The sequence below is a fragment of the Odontesthes bonariensis genome, chromosome 20 (genome assembly GCF_027942865.1).
Source record: "Odontesthes bonariensis isolate fOdoBon6 chromosome 20, fOdoBon6.hap1, whole genome shotgun sequence".
NCBI classification, from domain to species: domain Eukaryota; kingdom Metazoa; phylum Chordata; class Actinopteri; order Atheriniformes; family Atherinopsidae; genus Odontesthes; species Odontesthes bonariensis.
Genome location: NC_134525.1, coordinates 23,444,898 through 23,469,853, shown reverse-complemented (window position 1 = coordinate 23,469,853; position 24,956 = coordinate 23,444,898). Strand labels below are relative to the sequence as shown.

The following is a 24,956-nucleotide window of genomic DNA, read 5'->3' as shown; positions in this document are numbered from 1 at the left end:
ACCCATTTCCATTGGCTCTGACTGACTACTGTAGTTTGTCGGCTCTCTAGAGGGCAGGAGACACTGATGTCCACTCTTAGCAATGTTTCCAATTAACCACAGAACTGATGATTGATTATGATATATAAATATTTTGTTTCGGTAACTTTTCGGTAACTAATTTTCGGAATAACCCCAAAAAAGTAATAGTATCAAGACTTAACTGGCTACATTTTCTTTTTAAAACAAATAAATAAGAAACCTGGCCATGCTTTGGAATTTGACTGTGCTTGAAATAATTAAGCTCTCTAATGCAATTAATTCCTGTGCAAAAACATACTGATGTAATTAGTAATTCTCACATCCCAACATGCACAGAACGATGGTACTAAAAAGTTGAGTCATCTAGTTTGTGTTTTGTTGCAGTTCCTCATTGTCACCACCAGGATGCAGTGAAAATGCATGTAATGTACGTCACAGTTGCGCTTTGTCAAGTTAGATAAAATGCTAAAACACATCCTGTCAGGTAAAAGCAACACAAAGACGGTGTATTTTTGCTGCTAATCATTGAGTATTCATTCAAGGAGAAACATATAGGAGCATAATCATTTTGTCTCAAAAAGACAAATTTGATTATTTGATTTCTAAATGACACGATATGCCATCGTGGGCCATACTTTGGCATCTTGCTTGCCCTTCCTTCACTCAGTGAGTCCTACTAGCTGTAGGAAAGGATTCTACTTTTATTTTGAAAAGTAAAAGCGGAAGTTCTATGTTGCATTGTAGTGGCCTTGATGGTGGTCAAATTCTTCAACAAGTAACGGAACCGGGCAGCACCGGCTGGCTGCCAGACATTTGTTTTGTAAGAAAGAAGTAAGAAACCGTTAGGACTGGAAACGAGTTCCCGGGTGTAATGTTCGGAAAGGAGAAGAACAGTCCCCACCGTTACGACTAAACTCCTTTTCACTGTGCGTCATGACTTCCAAACACAGGCCAAGTGACAGAGGAAAAAGTTTTGCATCGCTTCGTCGATAAAAGAAAAAAAACAACAACAACCCGGAGCTAAATGGAGACCAAACGACACGCCAAATGAAGAAATGAATTTCGGTGTCCCCGCGAATTCGCTGTTGCTTTTACGTGCCTGTGATGAGGGGGACTATGAAACGGCCCGGGGCATCCTGGAGCCCGGAGCCCCGAAAGAGTCCGGACGGCAGAGCAGGCTGCGGTCAGAGGCAGGGTCGGAGTGCCTTGCCGCGGACATGTTGTCTCTGGTACCGGTGGACTGCACGGACGAGGAGGGGAACACCGCCCTGCAATTCGCCTCGGCCAGCGGCCACGAGAATCTGGTCCGATTTTTGCTCCGAAAGGGCGCCTCAGTGGACAGCCGCAACAACTACGGCTGGACGCCGCTGATGCAGGCTGCGAGGTGGGGCTGCAGGCTGGAGCCCAGTTCCCTGTTAGGGGACTCCTGCTTTGTCCTGTAAAAAGCAGGCAGTTTCATGTCTCGTTTACTGTCTTTAGTTATCAAGCACTTTATATTAATTTCTTTGTATTCTTTATATAGAATAAGCATTTTTCAGCATTTTTTTCTGACAGTTAATTCATCTAGGTCTAGCAAATTTGATGAACTGTCCTCATGTGGGTAAATAGGTATCTGAATTCTAGTCTCATTCAATTTCTGTCTTAATTGTTTCCCCAGGTTTGGCCACCTGACTGTTGCCCACATCCTCCTGGAGAACGGGGCTGAGTTAAATGGTCGCAACAGGCTGGGAGCCAGTGTCCTGACTATGGCGGCTCGTGGGGGACACGTTCATGCGGTCAAGCTCCTTCTGGAGAGTGGGGCCTACGTGGATGACTATGATCATCTGGCCGTTGCTGCGGAGGCAGTCTCCAATGGCAACAACAACAACAGCTGCAGGTTGTTTTGTTTCCCCCCCCCCCAGTCCATGAACATTTACAATAGAGCCTGGCTTCTGACACTCGTCTGAGAAACTGACGTGGCTGTTCCTGCTCCTCTCCCACAGCGCAGCTGGTTTTGGATCTGGCGAGGGCTGTCCGCGAGGAGGAGGTGGCCGTGAATTCATGGACATCACAGCCCTGATGGTGGCGTCTCAGCATGGTCACGAGGCCACAGTGCGCCTGCTGCTGGAGTGGGGCTCTGATGTCAACTTTTCCCAGAAGACCACTGGCTGGGGACCGCTGATGGCCGCCACCCTCAGTGGGAAGGTGGGATCAACCAATGGATGATTGGTTGGATTAGAAAGATGAACGAATGCACGTTTCGGGTTGTGTGACCAGGGGTTGTCGCAGTGTGTGGCACATACCACACAGCTCAGAAGTAAATGTGGTTGATATTGCAGTCTAATTTTTTTAACCTACACTCACATGAATCTTCTGGAGCAGCTGTTTGATAAGACTGTGTTTTGTGTTCTGAAGGTGGCTGTGTCTCAGCAGCTGGTGGAAAGCAGAGCCGACCCAGATCGGGTGAACGTTCTGTCCAAGACAGCTTTTGAACTCGCCATGCAGTTAAAACAGAGAGACATTAAGGCCTATCTGGACTCCATCACCACTGTCCGGCCTCAGACAGGTAGGGCCTCCTCTGCATTCCAGATTCAGACCTGCTTTTACGGCATGATAGTGAGGTGCAGTGCAGGTTCTGATGGAGCCCATCTCATGCCAGCTGCAGAAAAAATGAGGTCTCCTTGGACATTCCCTTAACCTCCTTAACTTCCAACAGAAAGGTGTCTCTTTATAAATCCGTGGGCACAGTTTACAACTCTGATGGGAAAGCAATATCGGATCATTTTTTCGGTGGGTGGAGTGACGCATTCGACTCGCCTTAGGGTGGTAGGGTAGGGTCTGGGTCTCAGGGTCTGCCTTGGTATTACTGGTGCTATTAGCTCATTTATTTCTTCAGCTAAGTTAAATATATAACTGATGATGGGATTTGCCCTTAATAGCAAGGTAAAAGTAGCCTGACTACGTCATACTCACGATTCTAGTCAGAATGTGAGTCTGATACCGCTCAATAGAGTTTTGGGTATGGGGCGTGTTTCAACCGAACCAGGAGAAAAAATGCCTCTTCGCTCAATTGGATAGACCTACAACCAATCAGAGCAACGTAGTGTGTGACGTAGATTAAGCGACACACACTTGTTGTAGGAAGGACGGCAAAAACATCTTTTCTATCGATAAAAGCCTTTATCGCGGAAATGAATGCAATGTGGAGATCCTGTAGAACAGGCTCGATGGCAGAATCTACACACACTAGCTCTCCAGCGGCAGCCATGTTTGTTTCAAACGAATTCAAACCAAGCGCTCTTTAGTGACGTAGTCAATAATGTCCCTGTTGATCATCTGTTCATCATCGTATAAAGCCCGCCCTGGCAATCTGATTGGGTCGACTGTTGCGATGTCGAGCATCGAGATTTCCCCAACTGAGCAGAGCCAGACCGAACTTCCCGACCAAAAATTTTATGGGCGGGGCTAAGTTCGGCTGGCACCCAGGCTAAGGTAAAAGGCAAAGAGCAAAAGAGTCTCATCTATCCAGTGAAACCTGCATCACAGGAAGTTGAAGCTGGGCAGATGTATGGAGGGAGGAGGCGGAACAACCGTGTAAAGTGACACAAGTGTCCCCCTGAAAAATTTGAATGGCTCATTGGATGTCACATTTTCACACAAAGGCCGCCCAAAACAAGATGCCTTGATTGTGGGTTTTTTTTTCTTCTGAATTTTTGAGTTAGTAGTGACTTTCAGATACCCAAAATAAATGCTCTCAAACGCAGAAAAAGGGATTCTCCATAAAATTTGCCCTTTAATTACAAGGCAATGCAAAGGAGGAAAGACATCAGCAACGCTCTTATAGAAGCGGTTGTCGGTGTCGGCCAATAAGACCATTTCCCAAAAATTTGGACTAGTTGCCAGTGTGTGGATATCTCAGTAAGTTCACCCCGAGGTCAGACTGTGCAATACTCCACAGGGTTCAGTGAGCATGATGAAAACTAAATGCTTGGAGGAAGTTTGGTCGTGCAACAGGGCGATGATCCCAAGCAGAGCAGCAAAATCTACAAAAGTCCAGACCTCAGCCTGAGTGAAATGCTGCGATGAACCTCTGTGAACTGACGCAATGTTGCAGAAAAGATTGGGCCAAAATTCCCGATGACCTCGCTTAGAGAACGATTGCTTCAAGTTATCGCTGCTTAAGTGGTTCCACAAGCAATCAAATCCTGGTTTTTCACTCCCTGCTCCTGCATTTTGGCTTGGTTTTTGTTTGATGATGACAAAGTGCAGTATGTCATGTGCTGTTCATCTGTGGTTGTAATCACGCCATTTTAGGACCAAGATTTTTGTTTTGTCCTGACACTCGAAACCTCAGAATTCATTGAGGTTGGATTCTTCCACATGGCTGAATAGTATAGAACTGCAATAATATACTACCCAGTATACTACTGAGGGGAAATTTTTTTATTTATTTGTTTTAGTGAGACAAGATGCTGCATAACTGTTGAACAGTTTTTTGTAGATTTTCTTAAGATGTTCTCGTGGTTGTCTGTCATCTTTCACAGGTTTTCTACAGCTTCTGTGAAAGCCTCAGTTGTTCCGCTCAAGCATTAGATTTTTGTATTTATATTTTTGCTTTCTGAGTGAGCTTGAAATTATTTTTCAGGGTTTTTTTTCACGGTGGTTAGCACCGTCGGCTCACTGCAAGAGGGTTCCAGGTTTGATTCCCCGCTGGGGCCTTTCTGTGTGGAGTTAGCATGTTCTCCCCGTGTATGCGTGGGTTCTCTCCGGGTACTCCGGCTTCCTCCCACCGCCCAAAAACATGCATGTTAGGTTGATTGGTGACTCTGAATTGTCCCCAGGAGTGAGTGTGAGCGTGCATGGTTGTTTGTCTTGTTATGTTGCCCTGTGATGGACTGGCAACCTGTCTAGCCCAGTGACAGCTGACAGCTGTAAATTGGTTTAAGCGGGTATAGAAAATAGATGGCTGGAGGGATGTTTTCACAGTAGAACAGGAGACCACCCTCTGTGTGTGTGTGTGTGTGTGTGTGTTTCTCTGCAGTTAACACTGGCTTGAGAGGAAGGCCAACTCTCTCTTTGATGTCTCTTTGATGTTTCATAGCTCCTCTCACCATTAGTTTTTAGATATTTAGCTCAGTTCACCGACTCGCAGTGTTCCTTAAAAATCTCAGTTATGGCTTCATTGTTCATTTTCACCTGTAAGCGAGGCTCCTGTTTGTGTTAAAAAGGTGCTGAAATGCGGATGAAACGGACGCAAAGATGCCTACAAAAATGTTCCGGGGAAAATTTTCTGGGTCTCTCAGTTCTCTGCTGTCCTCTCTCTCTCATTTCTGAGAGTGCTAAGATGTCCAGCGATCAGTATTTATGTTCACAACCCCCCACACTGACCGACTGTGCTGAGTTATGTGGAGTCTGGCCAAGCGGGTGGGGTGGGATGGGCTGGGGGGGGATGTTGGGAATCTTGTCTGTTCTCAGTCTCGCCCTTTTCTGCGCAGATGATGAGAGACGGCGACCCGACGTGTTCAGCGCTCTCAAACTGGGTGAGTTCAGACAAATGCCAAGAGGTAACGTTCTTCTGCGCGCCACCGCGTCCGCCGGCTTACGTCTCCGCGTGTTTTCACACCCACGCAGGAAATTCACAGCTCGTCAAAGAGATCCTCGAGGAGGATCCCGCTCAGGTGAATTCATCCAATCAGGACGGAGCGTCGCCTCTCATGATGGCGGCGGTCAGCGGTCAGTTAGAGGTGGTGCAGCTGATGGTGGAGAAGAATGCCGACGTAGACAAGCAAGACAGTGTTCACGGGTGGACCGCTCTGATGCAGGCCACTTACCACGGGTAAGCGGGACCAGTTGGGGGGATGTTTGGATTTTTACGCTGAACTTTCCATTGAGGGTGACTAAAATCTGAGATATGAAGACATTTTCTTGTATATTTTTGCAGATGAAAATAAGCACACTTGACAGTATCATCATGCTTTTTTTGTCCAGAAATAAAGACATTGTCAAGTACCTGTTGAGTCAAGGAGCCGATGTCAACCTCCGAGCCAAGAATGGATACACGGCCTTTGATTTGGTTATGCTGCTCAATGACCCAGGTAGACCTCTTTAATTCAATTCATTTTTATTTATATAGCGCCAAATACAACAAATGTCATCTCAAGGCACTTAGATAGTAAGTCCAATTCAAGCCAATTGGAATTCAATTAATTAATAATAATCATAATTCATAAAATAATCCAATTCGTTCATATAGAGCCAATTCAAAAACAATTTCCTAGCTAAGAAATTCAACAGATTGCACTGAAAACTTTTTGTTTTTCGGTCCAATCTCCCGGCCTGAGCGTGCCTGAGGCGACTGTGGAGAGAAACGACTCCCTTTTAACAGGAAGAAACCTCTGGCAGAACCAGACTCAGGAAGGGTGGCCATCCGCCTCGACCAGCTGGGGTTTGAGAAGACAGAAAGGGGTGGAGGGGGCCGTGGCGGCGGCGGCGGCACTGTAACACCATTCAAAGGATATCTGTTGGAACAGGGAAACACGAGTTAATGACCATAATAATATCACATATACATAAAGAGAGTGAAGTGAGGAAATGTGTGTCAGATGAGGCCCCCCAGCAGTCTAGGCCTATAGCAGCTTAACTATGGGATGTTTCAGGATCACCTGAGCCATCCCTCACTATAAGCTTTATCAAAAAGGACAGTTTTAAGCCTGGTCTTAAAAGTGGAAAGGGTGTCTGCTTCCCGGACATTTACTGGCAGCTTATTCCACAATAGAGGGGCCTGATAACTGAAGGCTCTGCCTCCCATTCTACTTTTAGAAACTCTGGGAACCTCAAGTAAACCTGCAGTTTGGGAACGAAGTGCTCTGTTAGGAAAATATCTTATAATGAGATCTTTAAGATATGATGGAGCTCGGTCATTAAGAGCTTTATATGTAAGGAGAAGAATCTTAAATTCTATTCTGAATTTAACAGGGAGCCAATGAAGAGAAGCTAAAACTGGAGAAATATGATCTCTCCTGTTAGTTCTCGTCAAAACTCTGGCTGCAGCATTTTGGATCAACTGAAGGCTTTTCAGAGAATATGTGGGACAGCCCAATAATAAAGAATTACAGTAGTCCAATCTTGAAGTAACAAATGCATGAATTAGTTTTTCTGCATCACTCTGAGACAAGATGTTCCTAATTTTAACAATATTACGAAGATGAAAGAAGGCAGTCCTGGAAACCTGTTTTATATGCGAGTCAAATGATAAGTTCTGGTCAAAAATAACTCCAAGGTTCCTCACTGTAGAACTAGAAGCCAAGGAAATACCATCTTGAGTAACTATATAGCTAGACAATTTCTCCCTGAAACGACTTCAGTTTTGTCTGAATTTAGAAGCAGACAGTTCTGAGTCATCTAGGTCTTTAAGACATGCTTGTAGTCTGACCAACCTATTGGGTTCATCTGGTTTTATAGGTAAGTACAGCTGAGTATCATCAGCATAGCAATGGAAATTTATGCCATGCTGTCTAATAATGTTACCTAATGGAAGCATGTATAAAGTAAAAAGAATCGGTCCAAGCACAGAACCCTGGGGAACTCCATGGCTTACTCTGGTGTGTGAGGAAGATTCTTCATTTACAAGAACAAACTGAAATCTATCAGATAAATATGACTTAAACCAGCCTAATGCAGTTCCTTTAATCCCAATAACATGTTCAAGTCTGTGTAATAAGATACTGTGATCGACCGTATCAAATGCAGCACTGAGATCCAACAGGACAAGCACAGACACAAGTCCGCTATCAGAGGCTAAGAGGAGATCATTGGTAACTTTCAGCAGTGCAGTTTCTGTGCAATGATGCACACTGAATCCTGACTATGATGCACTTAATCATTCCTATTGTTTATAGCCCTTTTGGAAAATTCTGGTTTAATCAAACAAACAATTCATTCCTAATCTATGTTTGATAAATAGCTAAATAAATCCGATAAAGTATAAACTATTTGTGGAAACAAATCAGTAATCCAGAGTAAAAGTAATTTTTAATTTCCTTTTGTATCAATCCTGTGTCCTGGTGTCATGTCTTCCCTCGGTTGTCCACGTGAATATAAAAAAAAATGACACATCAGACCTCTGTCCATTGCTCAGTGGTCCTCTTCTGATGCTCCTATGCCCGTTATAGGCACATTCAGCCTGGGGGTCCTGTGCATTCTGACACCTTTATTTTGGAAACAGCACAACCTTTTTAGCATTTAGAGTTACTTTCATTGGACTGGACAATACAGACCAAACTCTGGCCCCTGCGTGCTGTTTTTTTTTTTTAGCCTTGGCTTCCCATGTTCTTGTTGCCGTTGCATTGTTTGCAGGCTGTTATGTGCTAACATAACTCTCCAACGCAGAGGCCGAGCTGAAGGTCATGTTCAGTAGGAGCCTATTACGTGCGTCACCCCCATGCTACCTCTGAATTAATTTCCCTCAGTGAAAAGTCATTTAGTTTCTTTGTCTACTCTTTGTGTTTGTTTTTCCTTTGGCAGACACTGAGCTGGTCCGTCTGTTAGCTTCAGTGTGTATGCAAGTAGACAAGGACAAGTCCAAACATCGCGGCAGAACTTCAGTGAGCCGCTCCAAAAGCAGACAGTCTCTCAACAACGTCCCCGTGCCGCCTGATGACAAGGGAGGCCTTAAGGTAAGGACGAAGTGGAGTTGTACCTGGATTATACATCATATTTATGAATAAAAACAAAGGGGAAAAAAACAAAGGTCACGGTAATGATGAGTAAACCCTTTCGCAGTCCTGGTGGAGCAGGATGTCCAATCGCTTCCGGCGGCTGAAGCTGACTCACACCCTGAGGCACGGCCTTTCGACCAGCCGCCTGGCACCATTCCCCGACCACGCTGAAGCTTCACTGGATGCCACAATGAGGGCGGGTACGAAGCCGGATCCTGTGTCCAACGGGGCGCCTGCACCAACTTCTGCCTTGGGGACGAATGATGCCAGCGCCACCTGGGCAGTCCAGACCAAAGACGCAGGTCAGCCATGATAACTTACTAAATTCGTAGTCCTGAAAGCGGGAATGCGCTGATGACTTCAGGTGCCGATAACGTATTCAAAGTTTAAATGCAGAACTTCTGTCCTCGTGTTTCCTAACGTCATGTCATCTCCTTTCAGCAGGTCATTGCAGATCATCCTCAGAAAAGGAGGACTCTCTAATAACCACCATGGTAAGAGTTCCTGCTTCTACATAAACACTTCTTTGGACAACTTTTTCAAATTCTCAAGTAACTCTCTCAAACAAGCTCCAGTTACGACCGGGCCTGCCTGAAAATTAATTTCTCATTTGCCTTTGGCTTTTATTGAGTTTGTTTCAGGACGTTGCTATCAGGAAGATGCCTGGAATTGTGATTTTGAGTAGACTTTTACAGTTTATGCTTCGTTTTCCTCATCTTACCGCACATACATTCAAATGCTACACCCTTCTGCTTGCACTGAGAAGGCAAAAATCTCTTTGGCGGAGTGTAGGCTTCATCCTCTTGATTGCCTTAACTGGCTGTATCTGTGAAAGTGTGAATGAGGACAATTATGCATGAAACCTATCGGTGGCGACGAGAGGCTCCCCGCCGCGTCCCCTCCTGTCAGCAGCGTTTGAACAAAATGCGCCATCTTAGACTCATGATCTGTGCCTGAATAGAGAGTAATAACTATCCAACACAGAAGGGGAGCCAAGTATGTATATTATTAAATAAGGGGAAACTGGAGGACCTTGCAGATATAAATGCAAGCAAAATGGTGTTTCTATTTTTTTAAGGGCTTTTTGGCTCTAGTTGCCTTAATTTGAAAGATGCTTGACAGAAAACGGAGGCAGACGTGCATCAAAGTGCCCGGGCCGGGGATCAAAACCTGGCCAGCTGCGTCATGGGGGGCTTCAGCCTGTGTGGAAGGGCCTGCGCCTCACAAAGCAGTGTTTGCCTTTTGTTTTTTTTTTTCAGTAACACCGTACACAGAGCTGTTGCAGCTGAATTGGGGTTGCCAGGTCTTCAGTTTGATTTTTTTTGGTTTGTTTTTGTGAAAAGGGCTGCCTGTTTTGAGAAGGCACGCCAGCATGGTGTTGGTCAAATGGTTCAGTCTGTAGCTTATATCTGGATTCAGACGCTTGAATGAAAAAATGTATTCAACTCTTAAAACAAAGACCTCAACATACTTGCGCGGGTTCAAACTCTGACCACATTTTTTGTCTATGCTGGATCCCAGCCAGATTTGCAGTTTGTTTGACTTTTTTTTGACTGGCTGGATCAGCATCTACAGTGTTTCTGCCCGAGCTTTCTGTTCTTATGCTACAGTTACAGCAAACGATCCGATGTCGCTTTCGAATTCAGACTGTATCTTTTCTTTTTTCGGAGTGCATGTTGAGGACTTGTTTGTAAGTGAACTCTTTTCGTTGACACTCGCACTGCTTCTTTTTCTTACCCCTGAAGCTGAGAAGTGGCGCTCCGCTAACCCGGCTGCCAAACGACAAGCTGAAGGCAGTGATTCCTCCTTTCTTGCCTCCGTCCAACTTTGAGCCGTGGAACTCGGACCGTTCGCGCGTCCTCAGAGGAGGGAAAAGCGAGGTGCCCCGTCTGCCCATGCCACCTCAAAGGAAACTCAACAGCAGTGGGAACTCTGACATAGTGAGTGCCTGTGGGTGCAAGGGAGAGGGTTTGGGTTGTGTCGTCATCCTGATGCCTTCTATCCTCTCTGACTCTTGATTTCACAGACGTCTATCAGTCGTGTGGTTAACAGGTCGATTAAGTTTCCCAGCATCCCGAAAGGACCGTCCTCGTCCTCTCCCTCCAACTCTGGTCACTACCACTCCCCCCACTCCTCCGGAGGCTCAAATGGAGTGGCGGGGCTCAACCGGGACTCTCACAACCGTTCAGGTTCAGGCAATAGTAGCGTCTGGATTACCAGTTGAATATGAGATATGTGCATTTTACAGCTCTACAACATACACCTGTCTCTTCTTTACACCAGGGGGCAGTGCAGACAGTGTTCTTTCCCAGATCGCAGCTCAACGGAAAAGAGCAGCTGGTCTGATCGACGCGAAGGCCCAAGCTCCAGAGAAACAGCACAGCCAGACGCAGAGCCCACCGTCTCTGCCAACTTCAGCACCTGGCCTGCCACCACCTGACATCAGCCTTCCTGACATCCCCTCACACCCCAGCCTGGTGGCCTCGGACATCCACTCCAGAAGGGTTTGCGCTCTGTTTCCTCTCTGACACGAGCACGCTTCCACAGTTGGACGTCATCGTGTCATTGAGTGAATCCGTTCATATTTGTCTTCCTTTCTAGAAGATGGAGCTAAAAAAGAGACCTCAGTCTGGGAATTCCTCCACCTCCAAGAGCACATCACCCACCCTGACTCCTTCTCCGTCCCCGACACCTAAGATTCCTTCTGGGCCGGGGGACTCTTTGTCCTCAGCCTCGTCTCACCCGCGCTCAAAGAGCAGCGGCGGCTCCAGCAGTGGAACCATCACCGATGAAGGTGATATCACGTCGGAGGCAGCATAGACTCGAATCCTCATTCTGACCTTTTGTGTAGTTGGGGCTGAGACATGAAGTATTCAACACTGAAATAAAAAGTTCCAGATGAACCGTAAAAGAAAACAGAAGAACCTGCAAACGTTTTTTTCTTTTCTTTTCCAGATGAGCTGTCGAGTATTTTGAAGAAGCTGTCCCTTGAGAAATATCAGCCTATATTTGAGGAACAAGAGGTATTCATTCTTTTTTTTTTTTTGTTCCAAGAGGAACAAAAACATTTTCCTTTTAAGTATAAAGTCTGACTTTTCTTTGTTGGTTTCGACATGCTTCATAGTGTTTTTCCATCTGTGTCTCTCCTCTCTGTTCTTCCAGGTGGACATGGAAGCATTTTTGACTCTAACAGACGGAGACCTGAAGGAGCTGGGCATTAAAACGGACGGACCCAGACAACAGATCTTAGCTGCCATATCGGAGCTGAATGCTGGGAAGGTACACTTGGTTCAGCTTTGTGTGTGGGATTATACTCTTGCTTTTTCAGTGGTCTGTCTCAGTGGTCTTTGAGTCTTGTGTCTTCCGCTTGTCTTAAACTTAAACTGGCTCTGCCAGCATATATAGTCTGAATTACCTCTGAATTCCATAGAGAAAGTACCGCATTGCATGATGTGTAACGGTAGTGCCTGGATGTCACCAGGGCAGAGAGAGGCAGATCCTTCAAGAGACGATCCATAACTTCCAGTCTTCCTTCGGCAGCAGTGCCAGCAACCCGAGGCAGCCGGGACAGCCCCGCTGTAAGTGTGAAATATTCCCACTGTGCTGATGGATAAACCGTTGACAATTTAGCCAAACACAAGATCTCATTTTCTTTGTTTCATCAGCTCCAACAACTTGGATGAGACACCAGGTTCGTCCCTCCAGCAAGAGATAGCCCGGCAGCCCTGATGCCCGCCATGAGGTTTTTACCAGAGGTACTTAAAGTAAGCGTAGAAATGTTGGGGACTCCCTGCCAAGGTACGAGTAATATGGAGTCTTCCGTTTGCCAGTGTCCCAAACAAACCACGAGAGGTGTTTGACACAACAGGACGCTGCAGCGAAGTAGGCCCTGATAAAGTGCCTTCATAAGACACTGCTGGACCAAACTGCCCTCAAGGGTTGCTGTTCTGGAGTCTAAAACAGGGAAAATGTGACAGGGCAGGCTCACTTCAGTGCCCGGATGCTTTTACTAAGGCTCCTGATGTGCGGCAAATGGATGTTTTTTGCCATTTTCTTGATTCAAGTCGCCACATCTGCTGCTATAACGCAGCATATGGGTTTAACAGAGGCATTAGATAACTGGGAGCGCTGAAAGACAACAATGTCAGATAGGCAGAGGGAATAAGTTGGAGCGATGACAATGGGAGAGATGTTTCAAATTTGTTATGACAGCGAGAACGTAAAGAGAAAAAAAAAAATGGACTTAAAGGGAGTTGCTACGATTAAAACGGTGCACTGATGTGGAAAGCAAAGCCAGCAAGAGAAAAAAGACACAAGCCGGCTTATTTTATTTCGTCAGTTAGTCTCTTGGACTGCTTTTACTTGTGTTTTCATGTCTTGAACTGACAAACCACTATGTACGCAAAGGATTTACGCAAAGACTGCGCTGTCCCTAATGAATAAACATTATTATGAAGTTGTAACTCAATGCGTTTTTGCTGTTTAACATCTTATTGGACCTGCACCGGCAGAAACATGTTTGCGGCGTTTTAATGAGGAGTATAAATTTCCCTTGAAGTGGTGCGTTGAGCAATATTTTCCACTCGGCCGGTTCTGTGCGGCTCGGCCGTTTAGGAGACAGATGGGAGTGCTGTGTCATTCCTAAGCCAACAGGTACTTATAGTAATCCATGTCTTAAATGATTGGCTATGATAAATATGTGACGCAGATGTCACACCCTGTTTGGGGTAGTAAACATGAATAAACAAGACGACGTTTGTCCAAAATCAAACTCTAAAAAGGAAGGGAGACGAAAACGGACTGCATTAAGTGTTCTTCAAGTATAACACTTGGAACATGGGTTTCATGTCCACAGCATATTACAATCTGTGATGTGTGGATAAACAGAAAAGTGATTGTACTGACTGCAGTGCAGTGATGCCTCCGTTCATTGGACATATTTAACCCCAATGACAGCCCCCATCTTTGGTTTTCTTTTCCCCTTTTATAAACTAAGTGCATCATTGGAAAGCTGAGATTTTTTTTTTATACCTAAAACAATCAAAACAAAAATCCCAAAAATAGAGGCAACTCACCTGAAAAGCCTCCCCATAATCCACTAATCAATAGCGTGTCTTTTTTCATAAAGAAGGGTCCCAACAATTTGGCTCTTGTTTTTTTTTTTTATCAGTAGATTCTCACATGCTGCTGTAGCTGGCAGCTGTGCCTCCTCATGTAGTCTCTCTCATAAAGGTTTGCCTGTAAACGTTCTTGATGAGGTGATGTCAGAACAGGAACTTTGTCAGACAGGAAACTAGCAAGGCATTACGAGTGAGATCTAGTCGTCTTTTGTGGAGTTTGGAGAACGTAACACAAGGACAGCCGTCGGTGTAGCTCCTCATCAGCAAGAGCTTCATATTAGAGTAGCCAGACAGATGTCATTCCTCACTAAAAGACAAATTACAGCCTGATAGAAATGTGCCAAATGACACTTTAGGAGGTAAAACTGTTTGGCCTCAGTTCTCATCACTGTGTGTAGGAACCATCCGCACAGTCAGGATAAAAGGAAAGATGGATTTAATAAAATACAGAACAGTCCTGAGAGAAAACCACCAGAGTGCTCAGGATCAGGTGGGACCAATATTTACATTTTACAAGACAAAGACCAGAAGCATAACAGCGAGAGAATAAGAAATGACACAGGCAAAGTCCGGTCATCCAGTAACGCACCTGGGGAGAGAATAAAAAGTGACCACACAGTGACACTCTTGAGTGATTTTTGCCAAGAATAATGCAGAAAATTTTCAAGGAAAGGTGAACTGAGCCCGTAGGATCATCCTCGAGAAGTACGGCTTGACAGCTCGATTCCTATTGAAAAGGAATATTTGACGTATTCTGTTTTTAATAAATTCCCTCCAACAACTTGTTTTTGTTGCATTTTGTTTGAAAAAATGAGCAGGATTCATTTGAAGGTGACAGCCCTCCGTGTGATCTGTAAAACTGTCTTCCTTCCAGAAGATGGCAGTGACCTCCTGCTGGTGCAGGGAATTATCAGCAGCTCTGGCCTGTGATCCTGGGTTCAGCTTCACTTCTATTTGGGTCAATAAATGTAACTCTGCAGCCTCCGCTGCGACACTGATCGGTGCAACCATGGAAGCCAATGACTGGCAAAGTAAATTCTATTGATCCTCTCATCACATTGCAGTGTTCCAGTGGGAAATCTTCAATCGTAGTATTTTCGTGGAAGTTAATTTGACACCCCCAGCCCAAATAAGCCTTGTTGCAGACCCAGCACACCGGCCCATGTGGCAGCACCTCCATAATTGCTGCTGCCTCTGCCGGCAGACTAATGTACATCCACACGCCAGAGAAAAATCGTCTAAAGCAGCTCAAGGAAAACAGCGAAGGAGCCCAAAGCAATCTGGCCTCCAATCTCGCTGGATCCCAAACTGATCAACCATGAGATGAGTCGGAACGAGCCCAGCCCATAGAGGCCCCTGCACGGCACGACCCACAGGACCCAGAGAATCCACCGACAACATCCTGGGGCCACACAACAGAGGTCCCACACACCCACAAGGCCGTGGACATTCAATCTCACATCGCCTACGTGTTTCAACTTTAAGTTTCTCATTTTGAAAAGTGTTCTGACATCAAAGTGCTTACTAATTAGATAGGAACGCTTTTATCTTTATCATTTTTCTGGCATGGTACAAACTCGAAGTCTGCATCTTGACGCAGATGGCATGAAAGTTTTTTTTTTAACATCCACTGCTCAAAGTGTGTATTAAGTAAAAAAAAAAGTGCTACTTTGTGACATCATTCTGTGGGTATCGTCTAATCTGTTAAAACAGTCCTGTGGATACGGGAGAAGTGATTCAACGGTATTTTATTTATGCTGAAATGTGTTAAGATGTTTACTTTTTCAAATATATATGTACGTATTTCACATGTATTATTCCAAATTCCAGCTGAACAGGGCCCAGTAAACCTTCTTCAAATTGATCTCCGTAAGCAAAATAGCAGATATTCTTTTTTTTTTTCTTCCCCTTTTTTCTCCCCCCGAATAACTCTTTTGAAACCCTTAAGACTTGCTCAATAATTCAGTTGAAATTTGTCCATTTTACCCACACTCTGCGGAAGTGACTTGATGAATAATTCCTCCATGACCGTTATTTGGGAAATCGCCATGATTATAGTTACATTTTCCACCAGCAAAATGTTCAGGAAAATAAACTACCGGAGTTGGGAAGTTTGAGAAATTTTGTTGAATCGCCGGGGGTGAGCCGTGGAGCTGATTTTACACCGAAAGGCAATTCAGATACCCTTATATCAAGTATAGGAAAGAAAAAAGTGTATGAAGATGTTCAGAAGAAAAATCCATGACTTTATGGAGTCAAATGTTGATTCAAGGAAGAGTCAAATTAATTGATACAGCCAATCAATATCAAATCAAAATCACTTGTATATTTAAACGTGAGAAGTGTTTAAGGGGGGAAAAAAACAGACTCTTTTCTGTCCGTAAAAATATCCCAAATCGATGAAAGTGCCTCAAATTGTTTCCAAAGTTATTCTTGCGGATGAATCAGAACTTCCTTAATGCACGTGGAAGGGACGTTTCAAATCTGATTTAGTAGAAATCTCATGTTATGATGTTAAAACTTCTCTTTGATATCATACGTTACACAAAAGTCTTTCTCCGGCAAGAGGGGCTTTAAAAGAAGTCGGTTTGTTATGTTGTTATGTGCACCATGTCCATTTCGACTGGAGTGCACAATGGGAAGCTGTGTCCTCATTACCATAAGAATCCAGAGTATAAGATATTGGTGGCTTTGAATCTTCTGTCACCATGTGAGACAGATCAGTTTAAAGATGTGATGGTTTAAAAGGATTATCGTCTCAAACCGCTTCCTCTGAAGTTGGAGAACACGGCAGTCCCGAACGCGAGCAAAAAGCAACGCACCGGCCCCATTTGAATAATTTTTGATGACCTGGATATAGACTGGCCCGACAGGCAGGCGACAGGGTTCCTGTGGAGTTTAATGAAAAGCATCGCTCAGTGCAGGAAAGCTCTCCCCTCCTCTGACTGGGGCAGAGGGAGTCCTCAGATGTACGGTCGGTCATATGTGTGTCTGGAATCTGGAGGAGAAAGAGAGGTCCATTTGGAATAGATTACCATGGCTGTGGCATGTGGGCCGCAAATGGAGTGACTCATTGAATTTCCTTGTAATTGTTTTCACTCACATACGGTTTTGTTTGGACTGAATAACATTAAATGATATTATTTGTGACTGTCAGTACAGTAGTCGTGCCGTGGTTTGGGACAACAGATGTACATAGATCACGGTTACATGCCGTTACAACCATAAACTGACAAGGATTGGAAAAGATTGTTCCCTTGATGACTTACAAAACAGAAACCTTCTTTTTCTTTTCTTCTTTTTCCGCGTTTAAAGAACTGAAATCAACTTGTGATTGGATTTCTAAATGCCCCTGTTACTGGTAAGCCGTCTGCCTCGTGGGCCTCAAGTGGCCCCCTTTCTGTGGTACAATAGGCTGAGTTTGTCAGTGTTAAAGATTCAGACAATAAGGCCAATAGAGATCAATTTTCACCCCAGTGGCAGTTTTCTGATTTCCACTCCCGATGCACCGCTATAGCATTACAAAATGCGGTTCCTCAGCAGAAGCTTTGGGCAGAGACCGATGGAAAAAAGAGGAATATTTTGCGAAACTCACTTACACAAACGTGCAGCTGCATCCTGACAAGCCAGGAAGCTTTGGATCGTTTACCCAAGGTCAGAAGTGCTTCGTCAGTTCATGTGGGGAGCCAATTTATTGGTCTGTAGAAATGGAAACAAGGGAGAATCTCTCTAAATTTGCATGTTCAGTCAAAACAATACAATAAAAGAAATCTGTTCTCTTTCCACTCTTTTGGGGGGGAGGTGTTTCATTGTTTAAACACCTAGCTTGTGAGAACCAGTGGTCCTCATGTAGACCAGAGCCCAGTCTAAAAGGCAAAAATGCCATTTCTGAGGTCAGAGCTTATGGGATGAGGTGTCAGTTAAGGTTAAGGGTATGATTTGGATTCGTCAGGGTTTGTGTTTGGCTGTGCACAAAGACTAGATGTCATCGTAATGTCTTTATTAGGTAAGCTGCACAAGCTTGGGTGTGTTCGGAAATATTTGAGATTGGAGCCAATGGTGACACATTTTCTCCAATTTGACACATTTAAATAATCATGTCTTTTCTCACAAAAGTTTACTTCCACCACCACAAACATTCACCGTGTGGCCATCGGCCTCTGGCTGTACAAGCCACTGCGGCTTTCCAGTTGAGAATCACCTCAGGCAATGGCTTTACTGCACTCTGTGGGAGTGTCCCCTATACCTCTGCCATGTCATAGAGAGCAGAGATTCTCAGCACAATGGCCTAACTTCTTTTACATACTTTCTTTCTTCCCCTCTGAAGAATTGTCGGTTTTGAGAAAACAGGGGGAAATGCATCCAATAAAAATCTTGCATGAATATCATCTGTGCAAACTATATCCAAATATGCAGCTGTTGTCTGATTTTATTTCATTTGTGTACCTGCGTTCATATTATGACAAAAGGCACTACGTTGCTTGCATCCTGGTTGTCGCACACCACTGTGACCTACTCGGTGCTTAAAGCAAAGTTCCATTCATGGAATGGAGCAGATTTCAGAAAGATTGCGCGAGGTAGAAGAAGGGGACAGACCTCCGTTTGACCCATTGTAGGACTATAAAATGACCCCCAAAAAGGAAAAAAAAAGCCGAACATCATTAAAAGATTATTCCCTCATTCCCAAAACACCGCTTTCCCTTTCAAAGCAGCTGACGCAGGTTTTGATCCAGTTGCTGACAGACAAAAGACAGCACAGCACAAGTTGGAAAGTGTAGTCCGGCTGCAGATAAAATTCTCTCTTTTGTTTGTTTCTGTCGGAACACTTATGTAACTAATGAAGACTTTCACAAAGTAAATGAAAACTGAAAGCAGGGTTAATTGGCTGACCTTCTGTAAAATCCCACCAACCTTTGATTCACGCCTGTCATTGGGAGTGTAAATGAGAGAGGAGGCTCTCATCAGAATACAGTGTACAGTGGCTCCACAAACTCCACGAACTCCTGCTCTACAACGACACCTGTTAGACTACAAACTCTCCTCGGGAGGTCAAGTTCCTCAGAAGGTGAGGTCACCACCTCCACTGACACCAATCTCATTAGATTTGATTAATAAAAAGCCCAACCATTTCCATTTCATTAGTTTTCTTCGATACTTTTTCTCACATTTACAAAGCATTTCTAATGTATTACATAAAGGGAGCAGATTCACCCAAATGAAAAGAAGAAATAAACACTGGTGCGTTATTTACGGTGCGTTGCATGTCTGTGAGCAGGGTAAAGCTGTAGAATAATGCTTGATCTGAGGGTAAAAGTTATTTTCAATCAAAGAGATGACAATCAGATGTGAGCAGATGCCATGTTTGTTGTTAGGAGCAGGGACCCATCGAAGTCTGATCTTCAAGGCACATGGTTATGAAAGGATTTTGAAAAATTAGTTGTTGATGTTTATCATGCTGGAAAAGATTTTAAAAAAAGTTTGGATTCCACTAATCCACTGTCGGGTAGATTGTGTACAAATAAGATCTAAGACCACTGTCACCCTTGAAGGTGTGTTATTGTCTGTAATGTCACAAAGGAATCCAAAGGGGCTTCCCAGCGAGTTAAGGCTCGCTGACATTGGCTAGTTTTAACGTCCATGTGTCACCAGCATCATCTTCTCCCTTTGAACCAATCCCTTCTGTTGTTGGATGTGTCCTTTAGGCAGAGACATCCAAAATCTTTGCTTCCAATGTAACCGGTATGGAACCTCTGCGTTGTGTTTTTAATGGTTAATGGATGGAGACCACACTGCTGCTCTTTCGAAGGTCTTTTTATTTCCCAACCTTTCCTCACCGAACATCATAAAAGAGAGCACAATTACAATGACGCAAACATTAGCACAAATAAGTGAAATATGGAGCAACATATACTAAATAAAATGACAAATATAAGTGACAAAATGGGAGCTCACCTTTCCTCACCGAACATCACAAAAGAGAGGAAGAGTTTTGGCGGGACCGTATCTTTTGTCACAAATGTTGCTCCTCCCATAAAAGAACGTACAGAAACAAAAATGAAAGTTCCACCTGACTAATCTTATAAATGTCATAAAAAACAATTAAAACAATAATTTTGTGGAATTATGCACAAGTCAGATTAACCCTTGTTACACCAACATAGTATTGAAACACTGGTTTCTCTATAATGCTGGTCATTTTCAGATTTCAGCATTCCATTGATACATCCAGTGCCTCCAGTGCCAGAGGCAGCAAAGCAGCCCCACAACATGATAAAACCACCGCCCTGTTTTACTGTATGTAGGTTGTTCTTTTCCTAACTGACTTAATTTAGTCACCAATCATTGAACTGATTCCCTAAGAGCTCAACTGTGGGAAACGAGCTTATCTGTTAAAGTTTGTTGACCTTTTTATGCCCTTCTTTCAACAATGCTGTCTTATAAGGCCTCTTCTAGGCTCAGTGTGTGTTTTATGGTAGCATCTATGTCTGTATTTATATCCCATTACATGGAGGACCTTGTTTATGAGTTTTTCTTCATTTATTCTTCAAGATATTTAAATTTCAGAGCTCTAAGTTCAGGGGTACCAATAAGTCAGGCCAGTCACGTACTTGCAGTAATGTCACACACAGATAGGAAATAGTGAATCATTTCCCTCTGTAAACATAGCTCTAAGTAGAATATTATTGCATTTTATTCATCTTGAGGTCTGACTGAGCCATTGCAGCTGCATGATTCTGTTCTTTTTCAGTTGTTGTTATAGATTTGCTGATAGGCTTGAGATCACTGTCCTGTTGCATGACCCTGTCTTCACCAAACTTTAGTCGTCAGACAGATGGCCTCACGTTTGACTCTAGAATACCTCGGTACACAGTGTTCATGGTCGACTCAATGACTGCAAGATTCTCAAGTCCCGTGGCTGCAAAACAAGCCCAAATCATGAAACCGCCACCATCGTGCTTGACAGTTAATGTGAGGTGTTTGTGCGGATATGGCGTTTGGTTTTCACCACGCATAGCGTAGTGCATTATGACCAAACATCTCTGCGGGTCTCATCTGTCCAAAGGACATCGCTCCAGAAGTGCTATGGTTCGTTCAGACGGAACTTTGTGAGAAGAGGCTTTCTCCTGGCAACCTCTCCAAATATATTGTTTCAGTCTTTTTCAAATCGTACAGTCATGAACTTTAAGATTGAACATACTGACTGAGTCCTGTAGGGTCAAAGTTTTAGCTTTAAGATTTTGCACGGTCTGACTTTAGGGTGAACTTTCTGGGACGTCCACTCCTGGGAAGATTGACAGCTGTCTTGAATGTCTTCCACTTGTGAATAATCTTTCTAACTGTAGAACGACGGACTCCAAATTGGTTTTTAAATGGCCTTACAACCATTCCCAGAATGATGGGCAGCAACGACTTGTAAGATCATTGCTGATGTCTCTCCTCCTTGTCATTCCATTAACACACACCTGAATGCTGCAGACCAGCAAACTGCCAAAGTCAAAACATAATTTTAGGACCCTGTAGGATTGTATGTTTTTGCATTGCGTTTTTGCATTTATGCATTTTATGACCACACTTTTGGGACTTTTGTGAAAATTCAATGGCATCTAAAGTCAATACTGTGGTTTTGTTGTGCTTTGTGTCTGCTTTGCTTCTCACCAAGCAGTCATGTGGCACTTAATGGAAAAGCGCTTGCTCTAAATGACAGTGACAAAGGTGCAGCGAGTGTGTGTTTGGCACTTTCCGATATTCACTCTCCTATCAATTATGAATGTCCATTACAATCGGACTTGTCATGTCACATTCTTCATGTCTCGTGGAATCCCACTGTGATACTAACAGAGACATCTTAACCAGTGAAAGACACAGTATTGAAGGTGGCAGTTGGCTTTCAGCAAGTCCCCTTAGCCTACATGGTGTGTATTCTTAAATGCATTTTGTAGCCACACATACGCATACGTATTGTATGCACATACACACAGTTGCGTGAGAAGGTCAGCCCCAGCAGAGTTAAAAGAGCTTTAAGCCTAGGCTAATCTGGAAGGCAGCTTGGACAATGTTGCCAGTGGATTTGCATCGATACCAAAGCTCCCTGTAGCTTTAATGGCAGCCGCTGACAGTCTTAACGAAACCTCCACAGATCTCCAACTCCACCTGTCACAACAAATAAAACATCTCCCCTGGTAAACTGCCATGTGCTCTGTCGGTATTGCAACCTGACTGTTGGGTGCTAATGCTTACAATGTCAGCCCAGACAGGGGAGTTGGAAAATGAGCTGGAGCAACAAATGTATCGGGTTTCTTTGTCACATTAACCTCAAGCACAAGGCCATTGTTGTGCCTGTTACATCCTACACCGCATGCCTAAGTTCTATTCCTGAGGACTATGCATGCTGTCAAAATGTGCGGTGACTGCTTACTGCCTCTCCGCAAGTGTCATTAGCTCACACATTAAAGTTAGACCAACATTAGCTTCTTAGAAACAACACGAGGGATCGATAAACGTTAGTAGGTTTAACAACATATCTCTGCACCCTGTCCACGTGGCTCATCTTGATAGCTTGCGCTATGGTTATCACAACCATTAGTAGTAATTCCACGTGCAACTTTTCCCTTTTTCTTCTCTAATCATACAAAGATGCCATTGACGGCCTGAATGTAAGCCAATCAACAAAAGATGAACAGCACATGGAGCTGCACATGGCATAGCCTGCAGGTGGTGTGCTGTGTCATCTATAAGAAAACAGAAAGGCTTATTTGGGGGTTTCTTAACGGCCTGCATTAAAAATACACCCACTTTGTGCACTTGTAGTTCATGTATTTGAACACTAGGTTACAGTAGAGTACATTGGCATAAAAGTTGCATGAAGTGCATGTGTCTTCAGGTGACTGCAGCTTTTGTGGCTTTATTTAATCTGTTTCACTAACAGGGCAAAACGATTATTAACAGTTATTAATAATAATATTATAACAGCAGTTATTTCATTAAAAAAACAGAAGTATAACGAAAAAAAATTGGGATCTGCTAAAATTAAACTTAAAATTAAATGACTTGTACTAAAACGTACAGGACATCTTGATCACATTGGATAGCAGCACACTGCAGTGACTCGACAAAGGCTGTTTTCAGCATTCACCAGTCTTTATCCTCCTCAAAGAACTAATTATGCCACTCAGATAATACGACACTGGAAATGTCCGTCACACGTCACATTACTGCAGGTTGACGTCAACCTGCAGTAATGTTGTCTAACACTTTCTAATACTGAAAGAACTTGTCACAATTATTGCGGGTAGAACATACAAAAAAAAAAATACAGAAACTGAATCAGAATACAGTGTCGTAAAGTCAACCTCATTACCGGACCTTTTCCGGTTTGCAAATTCAAAATATAAAACTCTCTGCAACTCGTTATAAATTCTTAAAGATTACTTTTTTTTTTTTTTTGACGGCATAAAGTGGTTACATACACACCCTCACATCGTTAGGCTTTTGGTTTGAAAGCGAAATGATAACATTTCCGGCGTAAACAGAGCATCTGTTTTATACTTGACGCAGCCGCAAAGTCGGTCCGACCGAACCGGTCCGTTTCTGGAAGTTACAGCCAGTGAATAAGTTACGCGAACTTCCATTTAGTCCAACGAACAATTACATTCGACACGGAGCACGTTTTCGTGTGAGGCATCTTTTCTTCTCTCCCAGACGGACCGCGAGAGAACACAGCCGACGTGCCCTTTCGGCTTAAATGTACCGTGCCACTGAGCGTTTGGTTCCTCCCCTCCCCTCGCGCAACCTAAAAGTGTGTCTATTGCTGCGCGCGGCTGCACACTGAAGCCGTTTGGTATGCTGCTTTCAAGTACTCCTCGAAAATATATAATCGAGTCAAAAAAATTCAAATCATTTTGATAACGAAACACGAATCTCAACTCTGATTGTACGCTAACTCAGTGTAGTGTAAATGGATTTGCTGGCATTATTTAGCCGACGGCGACTGTGAGCTGTATGCACAGAAACATAAGCGAAGAAAAAAAGCAAAATGCTTGAAGAAAAACAACTTTTTCACGTCTACTAAAAGTGTCCGAAATGGATTGATAACGGAAGACTCTGTGTAGCTAATTGTCTCTTACATGCTACTGAAAGAAAAATGTCCGCGTGAACGTTTTGTAAAAATCAAACAAACCATTCTAAAATACAGGCATCGCTTGAAAGTAACATAAGCCTTTCTTGGCACGTGTGTGTGCGAGTGAGTGCGCGCGCGCGCGCGCGTGTGTGTGTGCGCTCGCGCTGTGTTTGTGAGGCAGAGTTGCGTGCGAAGAGCTCGGCATGTCATTCAGAGGAATCCGCCACCTGAAACGCGAGGAAGTGAAGGCGACTCAATTGGGTATAAAGAATCAGCCAACAACATCTGCCTCGCGCAGCGCAAAGCCGATGAAAACATCAGCTCGGAGCTCGCGCAGGACCTTTCACATTTATTTTTATTTACCTTGGATCTATCGCGGGAATCGGTGGGAGACGCATCTCTTTGCCACACTTAAAGTGAATGAGACTGCCCAGCCGACAATACACTGGAATTATCAGAAAACCGCAGATATTCTAGGTTGGTGCTTTCATTGATTATTCTTTTAGATGCTAAAATCTGCATGTAATGTGTTATTTTTTTATTGTTTATTCCGTAGAATCCAGCCGCCAGTATTGATTTATTGATTTTTAGCATTTATTGGCCGGACGGTATCTTTGCAAATTCAACTTCGCTAATTCACTCATTATGCAACTATTTAGATATTGGTAGATCTATTAACGTGGTTGTTTGAGCCCTCTGTTTTATTTTTTTTAGGAATGCAAAGATTTGCTTCACATTTGACCCCCCCCCCCGAGGAGTGACCTTTAGTGACATAATGTGCATCAGCCAACTTGGACACGACACTTCTGTCGTGCACATATCTTTTTTTGGAAGTGAGTTTTTCTCCAGCCTCGCGCGGAGTGGCTAACGTTGTTGCTGTGTTCTATCCGCAGCGCACCTGTTACCTCCACGGAGCGCAAGATCATGATCCCTCCGGGAGACTGCATGTATGCGGGCAGAAAGAGGAGGAAGCCCATCCAAAAGCAGTTAAGGAGCGCTGTT

General features: G+C 44.0%; 2 protein-coding genes across 4 annotated transcripts in view; both read left to right on the top strand.

The window, feature by feature from the left end:
• Positions 1-767: 767 nt before the first annotated feature.
• Positions 768-13,185, top strand: anks6 (ankyrin repeat and sterile alpha motif domain containing 6). 3 transcript variants are annotated; one of them, XM_075452435.1, is made up of 18 exons: positions 768-1,405; positions 1,679-1,897; positions 2,004-2,205; positions 2,416-2,566; positions 5,499-5,540; positions 5,632-5,836; positions 5,989-6,095; positions 8,524-8,675; positions 8,782-9,019; positions 9,159-9,211; positions 10,463-10,657; positions 10,744-10,906; positions 11,001-11,221; positions 11,319-11,511; positions 11,673-11,740; positions 11,880-11,996; positions 12,199-12,295; positions 12,383-13,185. In XM_075452435.1, the coding sequence occupies exons 1-18, from the start codon at positions 1,077-1,079 to the stop codon at positions 12,430-12,432; spliced, it is 2,802 nt and encodes a 933-aa protein (XP_075308550.1). In that variant the 5' UTR covers positions 768-1,076; the 3' UTR covers positions 12,433-13,185. The 3 variants fall into 3 exon arrangements, with proteins under 3 accessions (XP_075308550.1, XP_075308551.1, XP_075308549.1); XM_075452436.1 differs by having other exon boundaries at positions 5,496-5,540; positions 9,162-9,211; XM_075452434.1 differs by having other exon boundaries at positions 5,496-5,540.
• A 10,872-nt stretch (positions 13,186-24,057) lies between these two features.
• ahrra (aryl-hydrocarbon receptor repressor a) overlaps positions 24,058-24,956 on the top strand; it is a 75,719-nt gene continuing 74,820 nt past the window's right edge. Inside the window, exons 1-2 of the mRNA XM_075452617.1 lie at positions 24,058-24,431; positions 24,848-24,940. Coding sequence (XP_075308732.1) covers positions 24,879-24,940 — 62 coding nt within the window. The 5' untranslated portion in view covers positions 24,058-24,431; positions 24,848-24,878. The remainder of the gene's footprint in view (positions 24,432-24,847; positions 24,941-24,956) is intronic.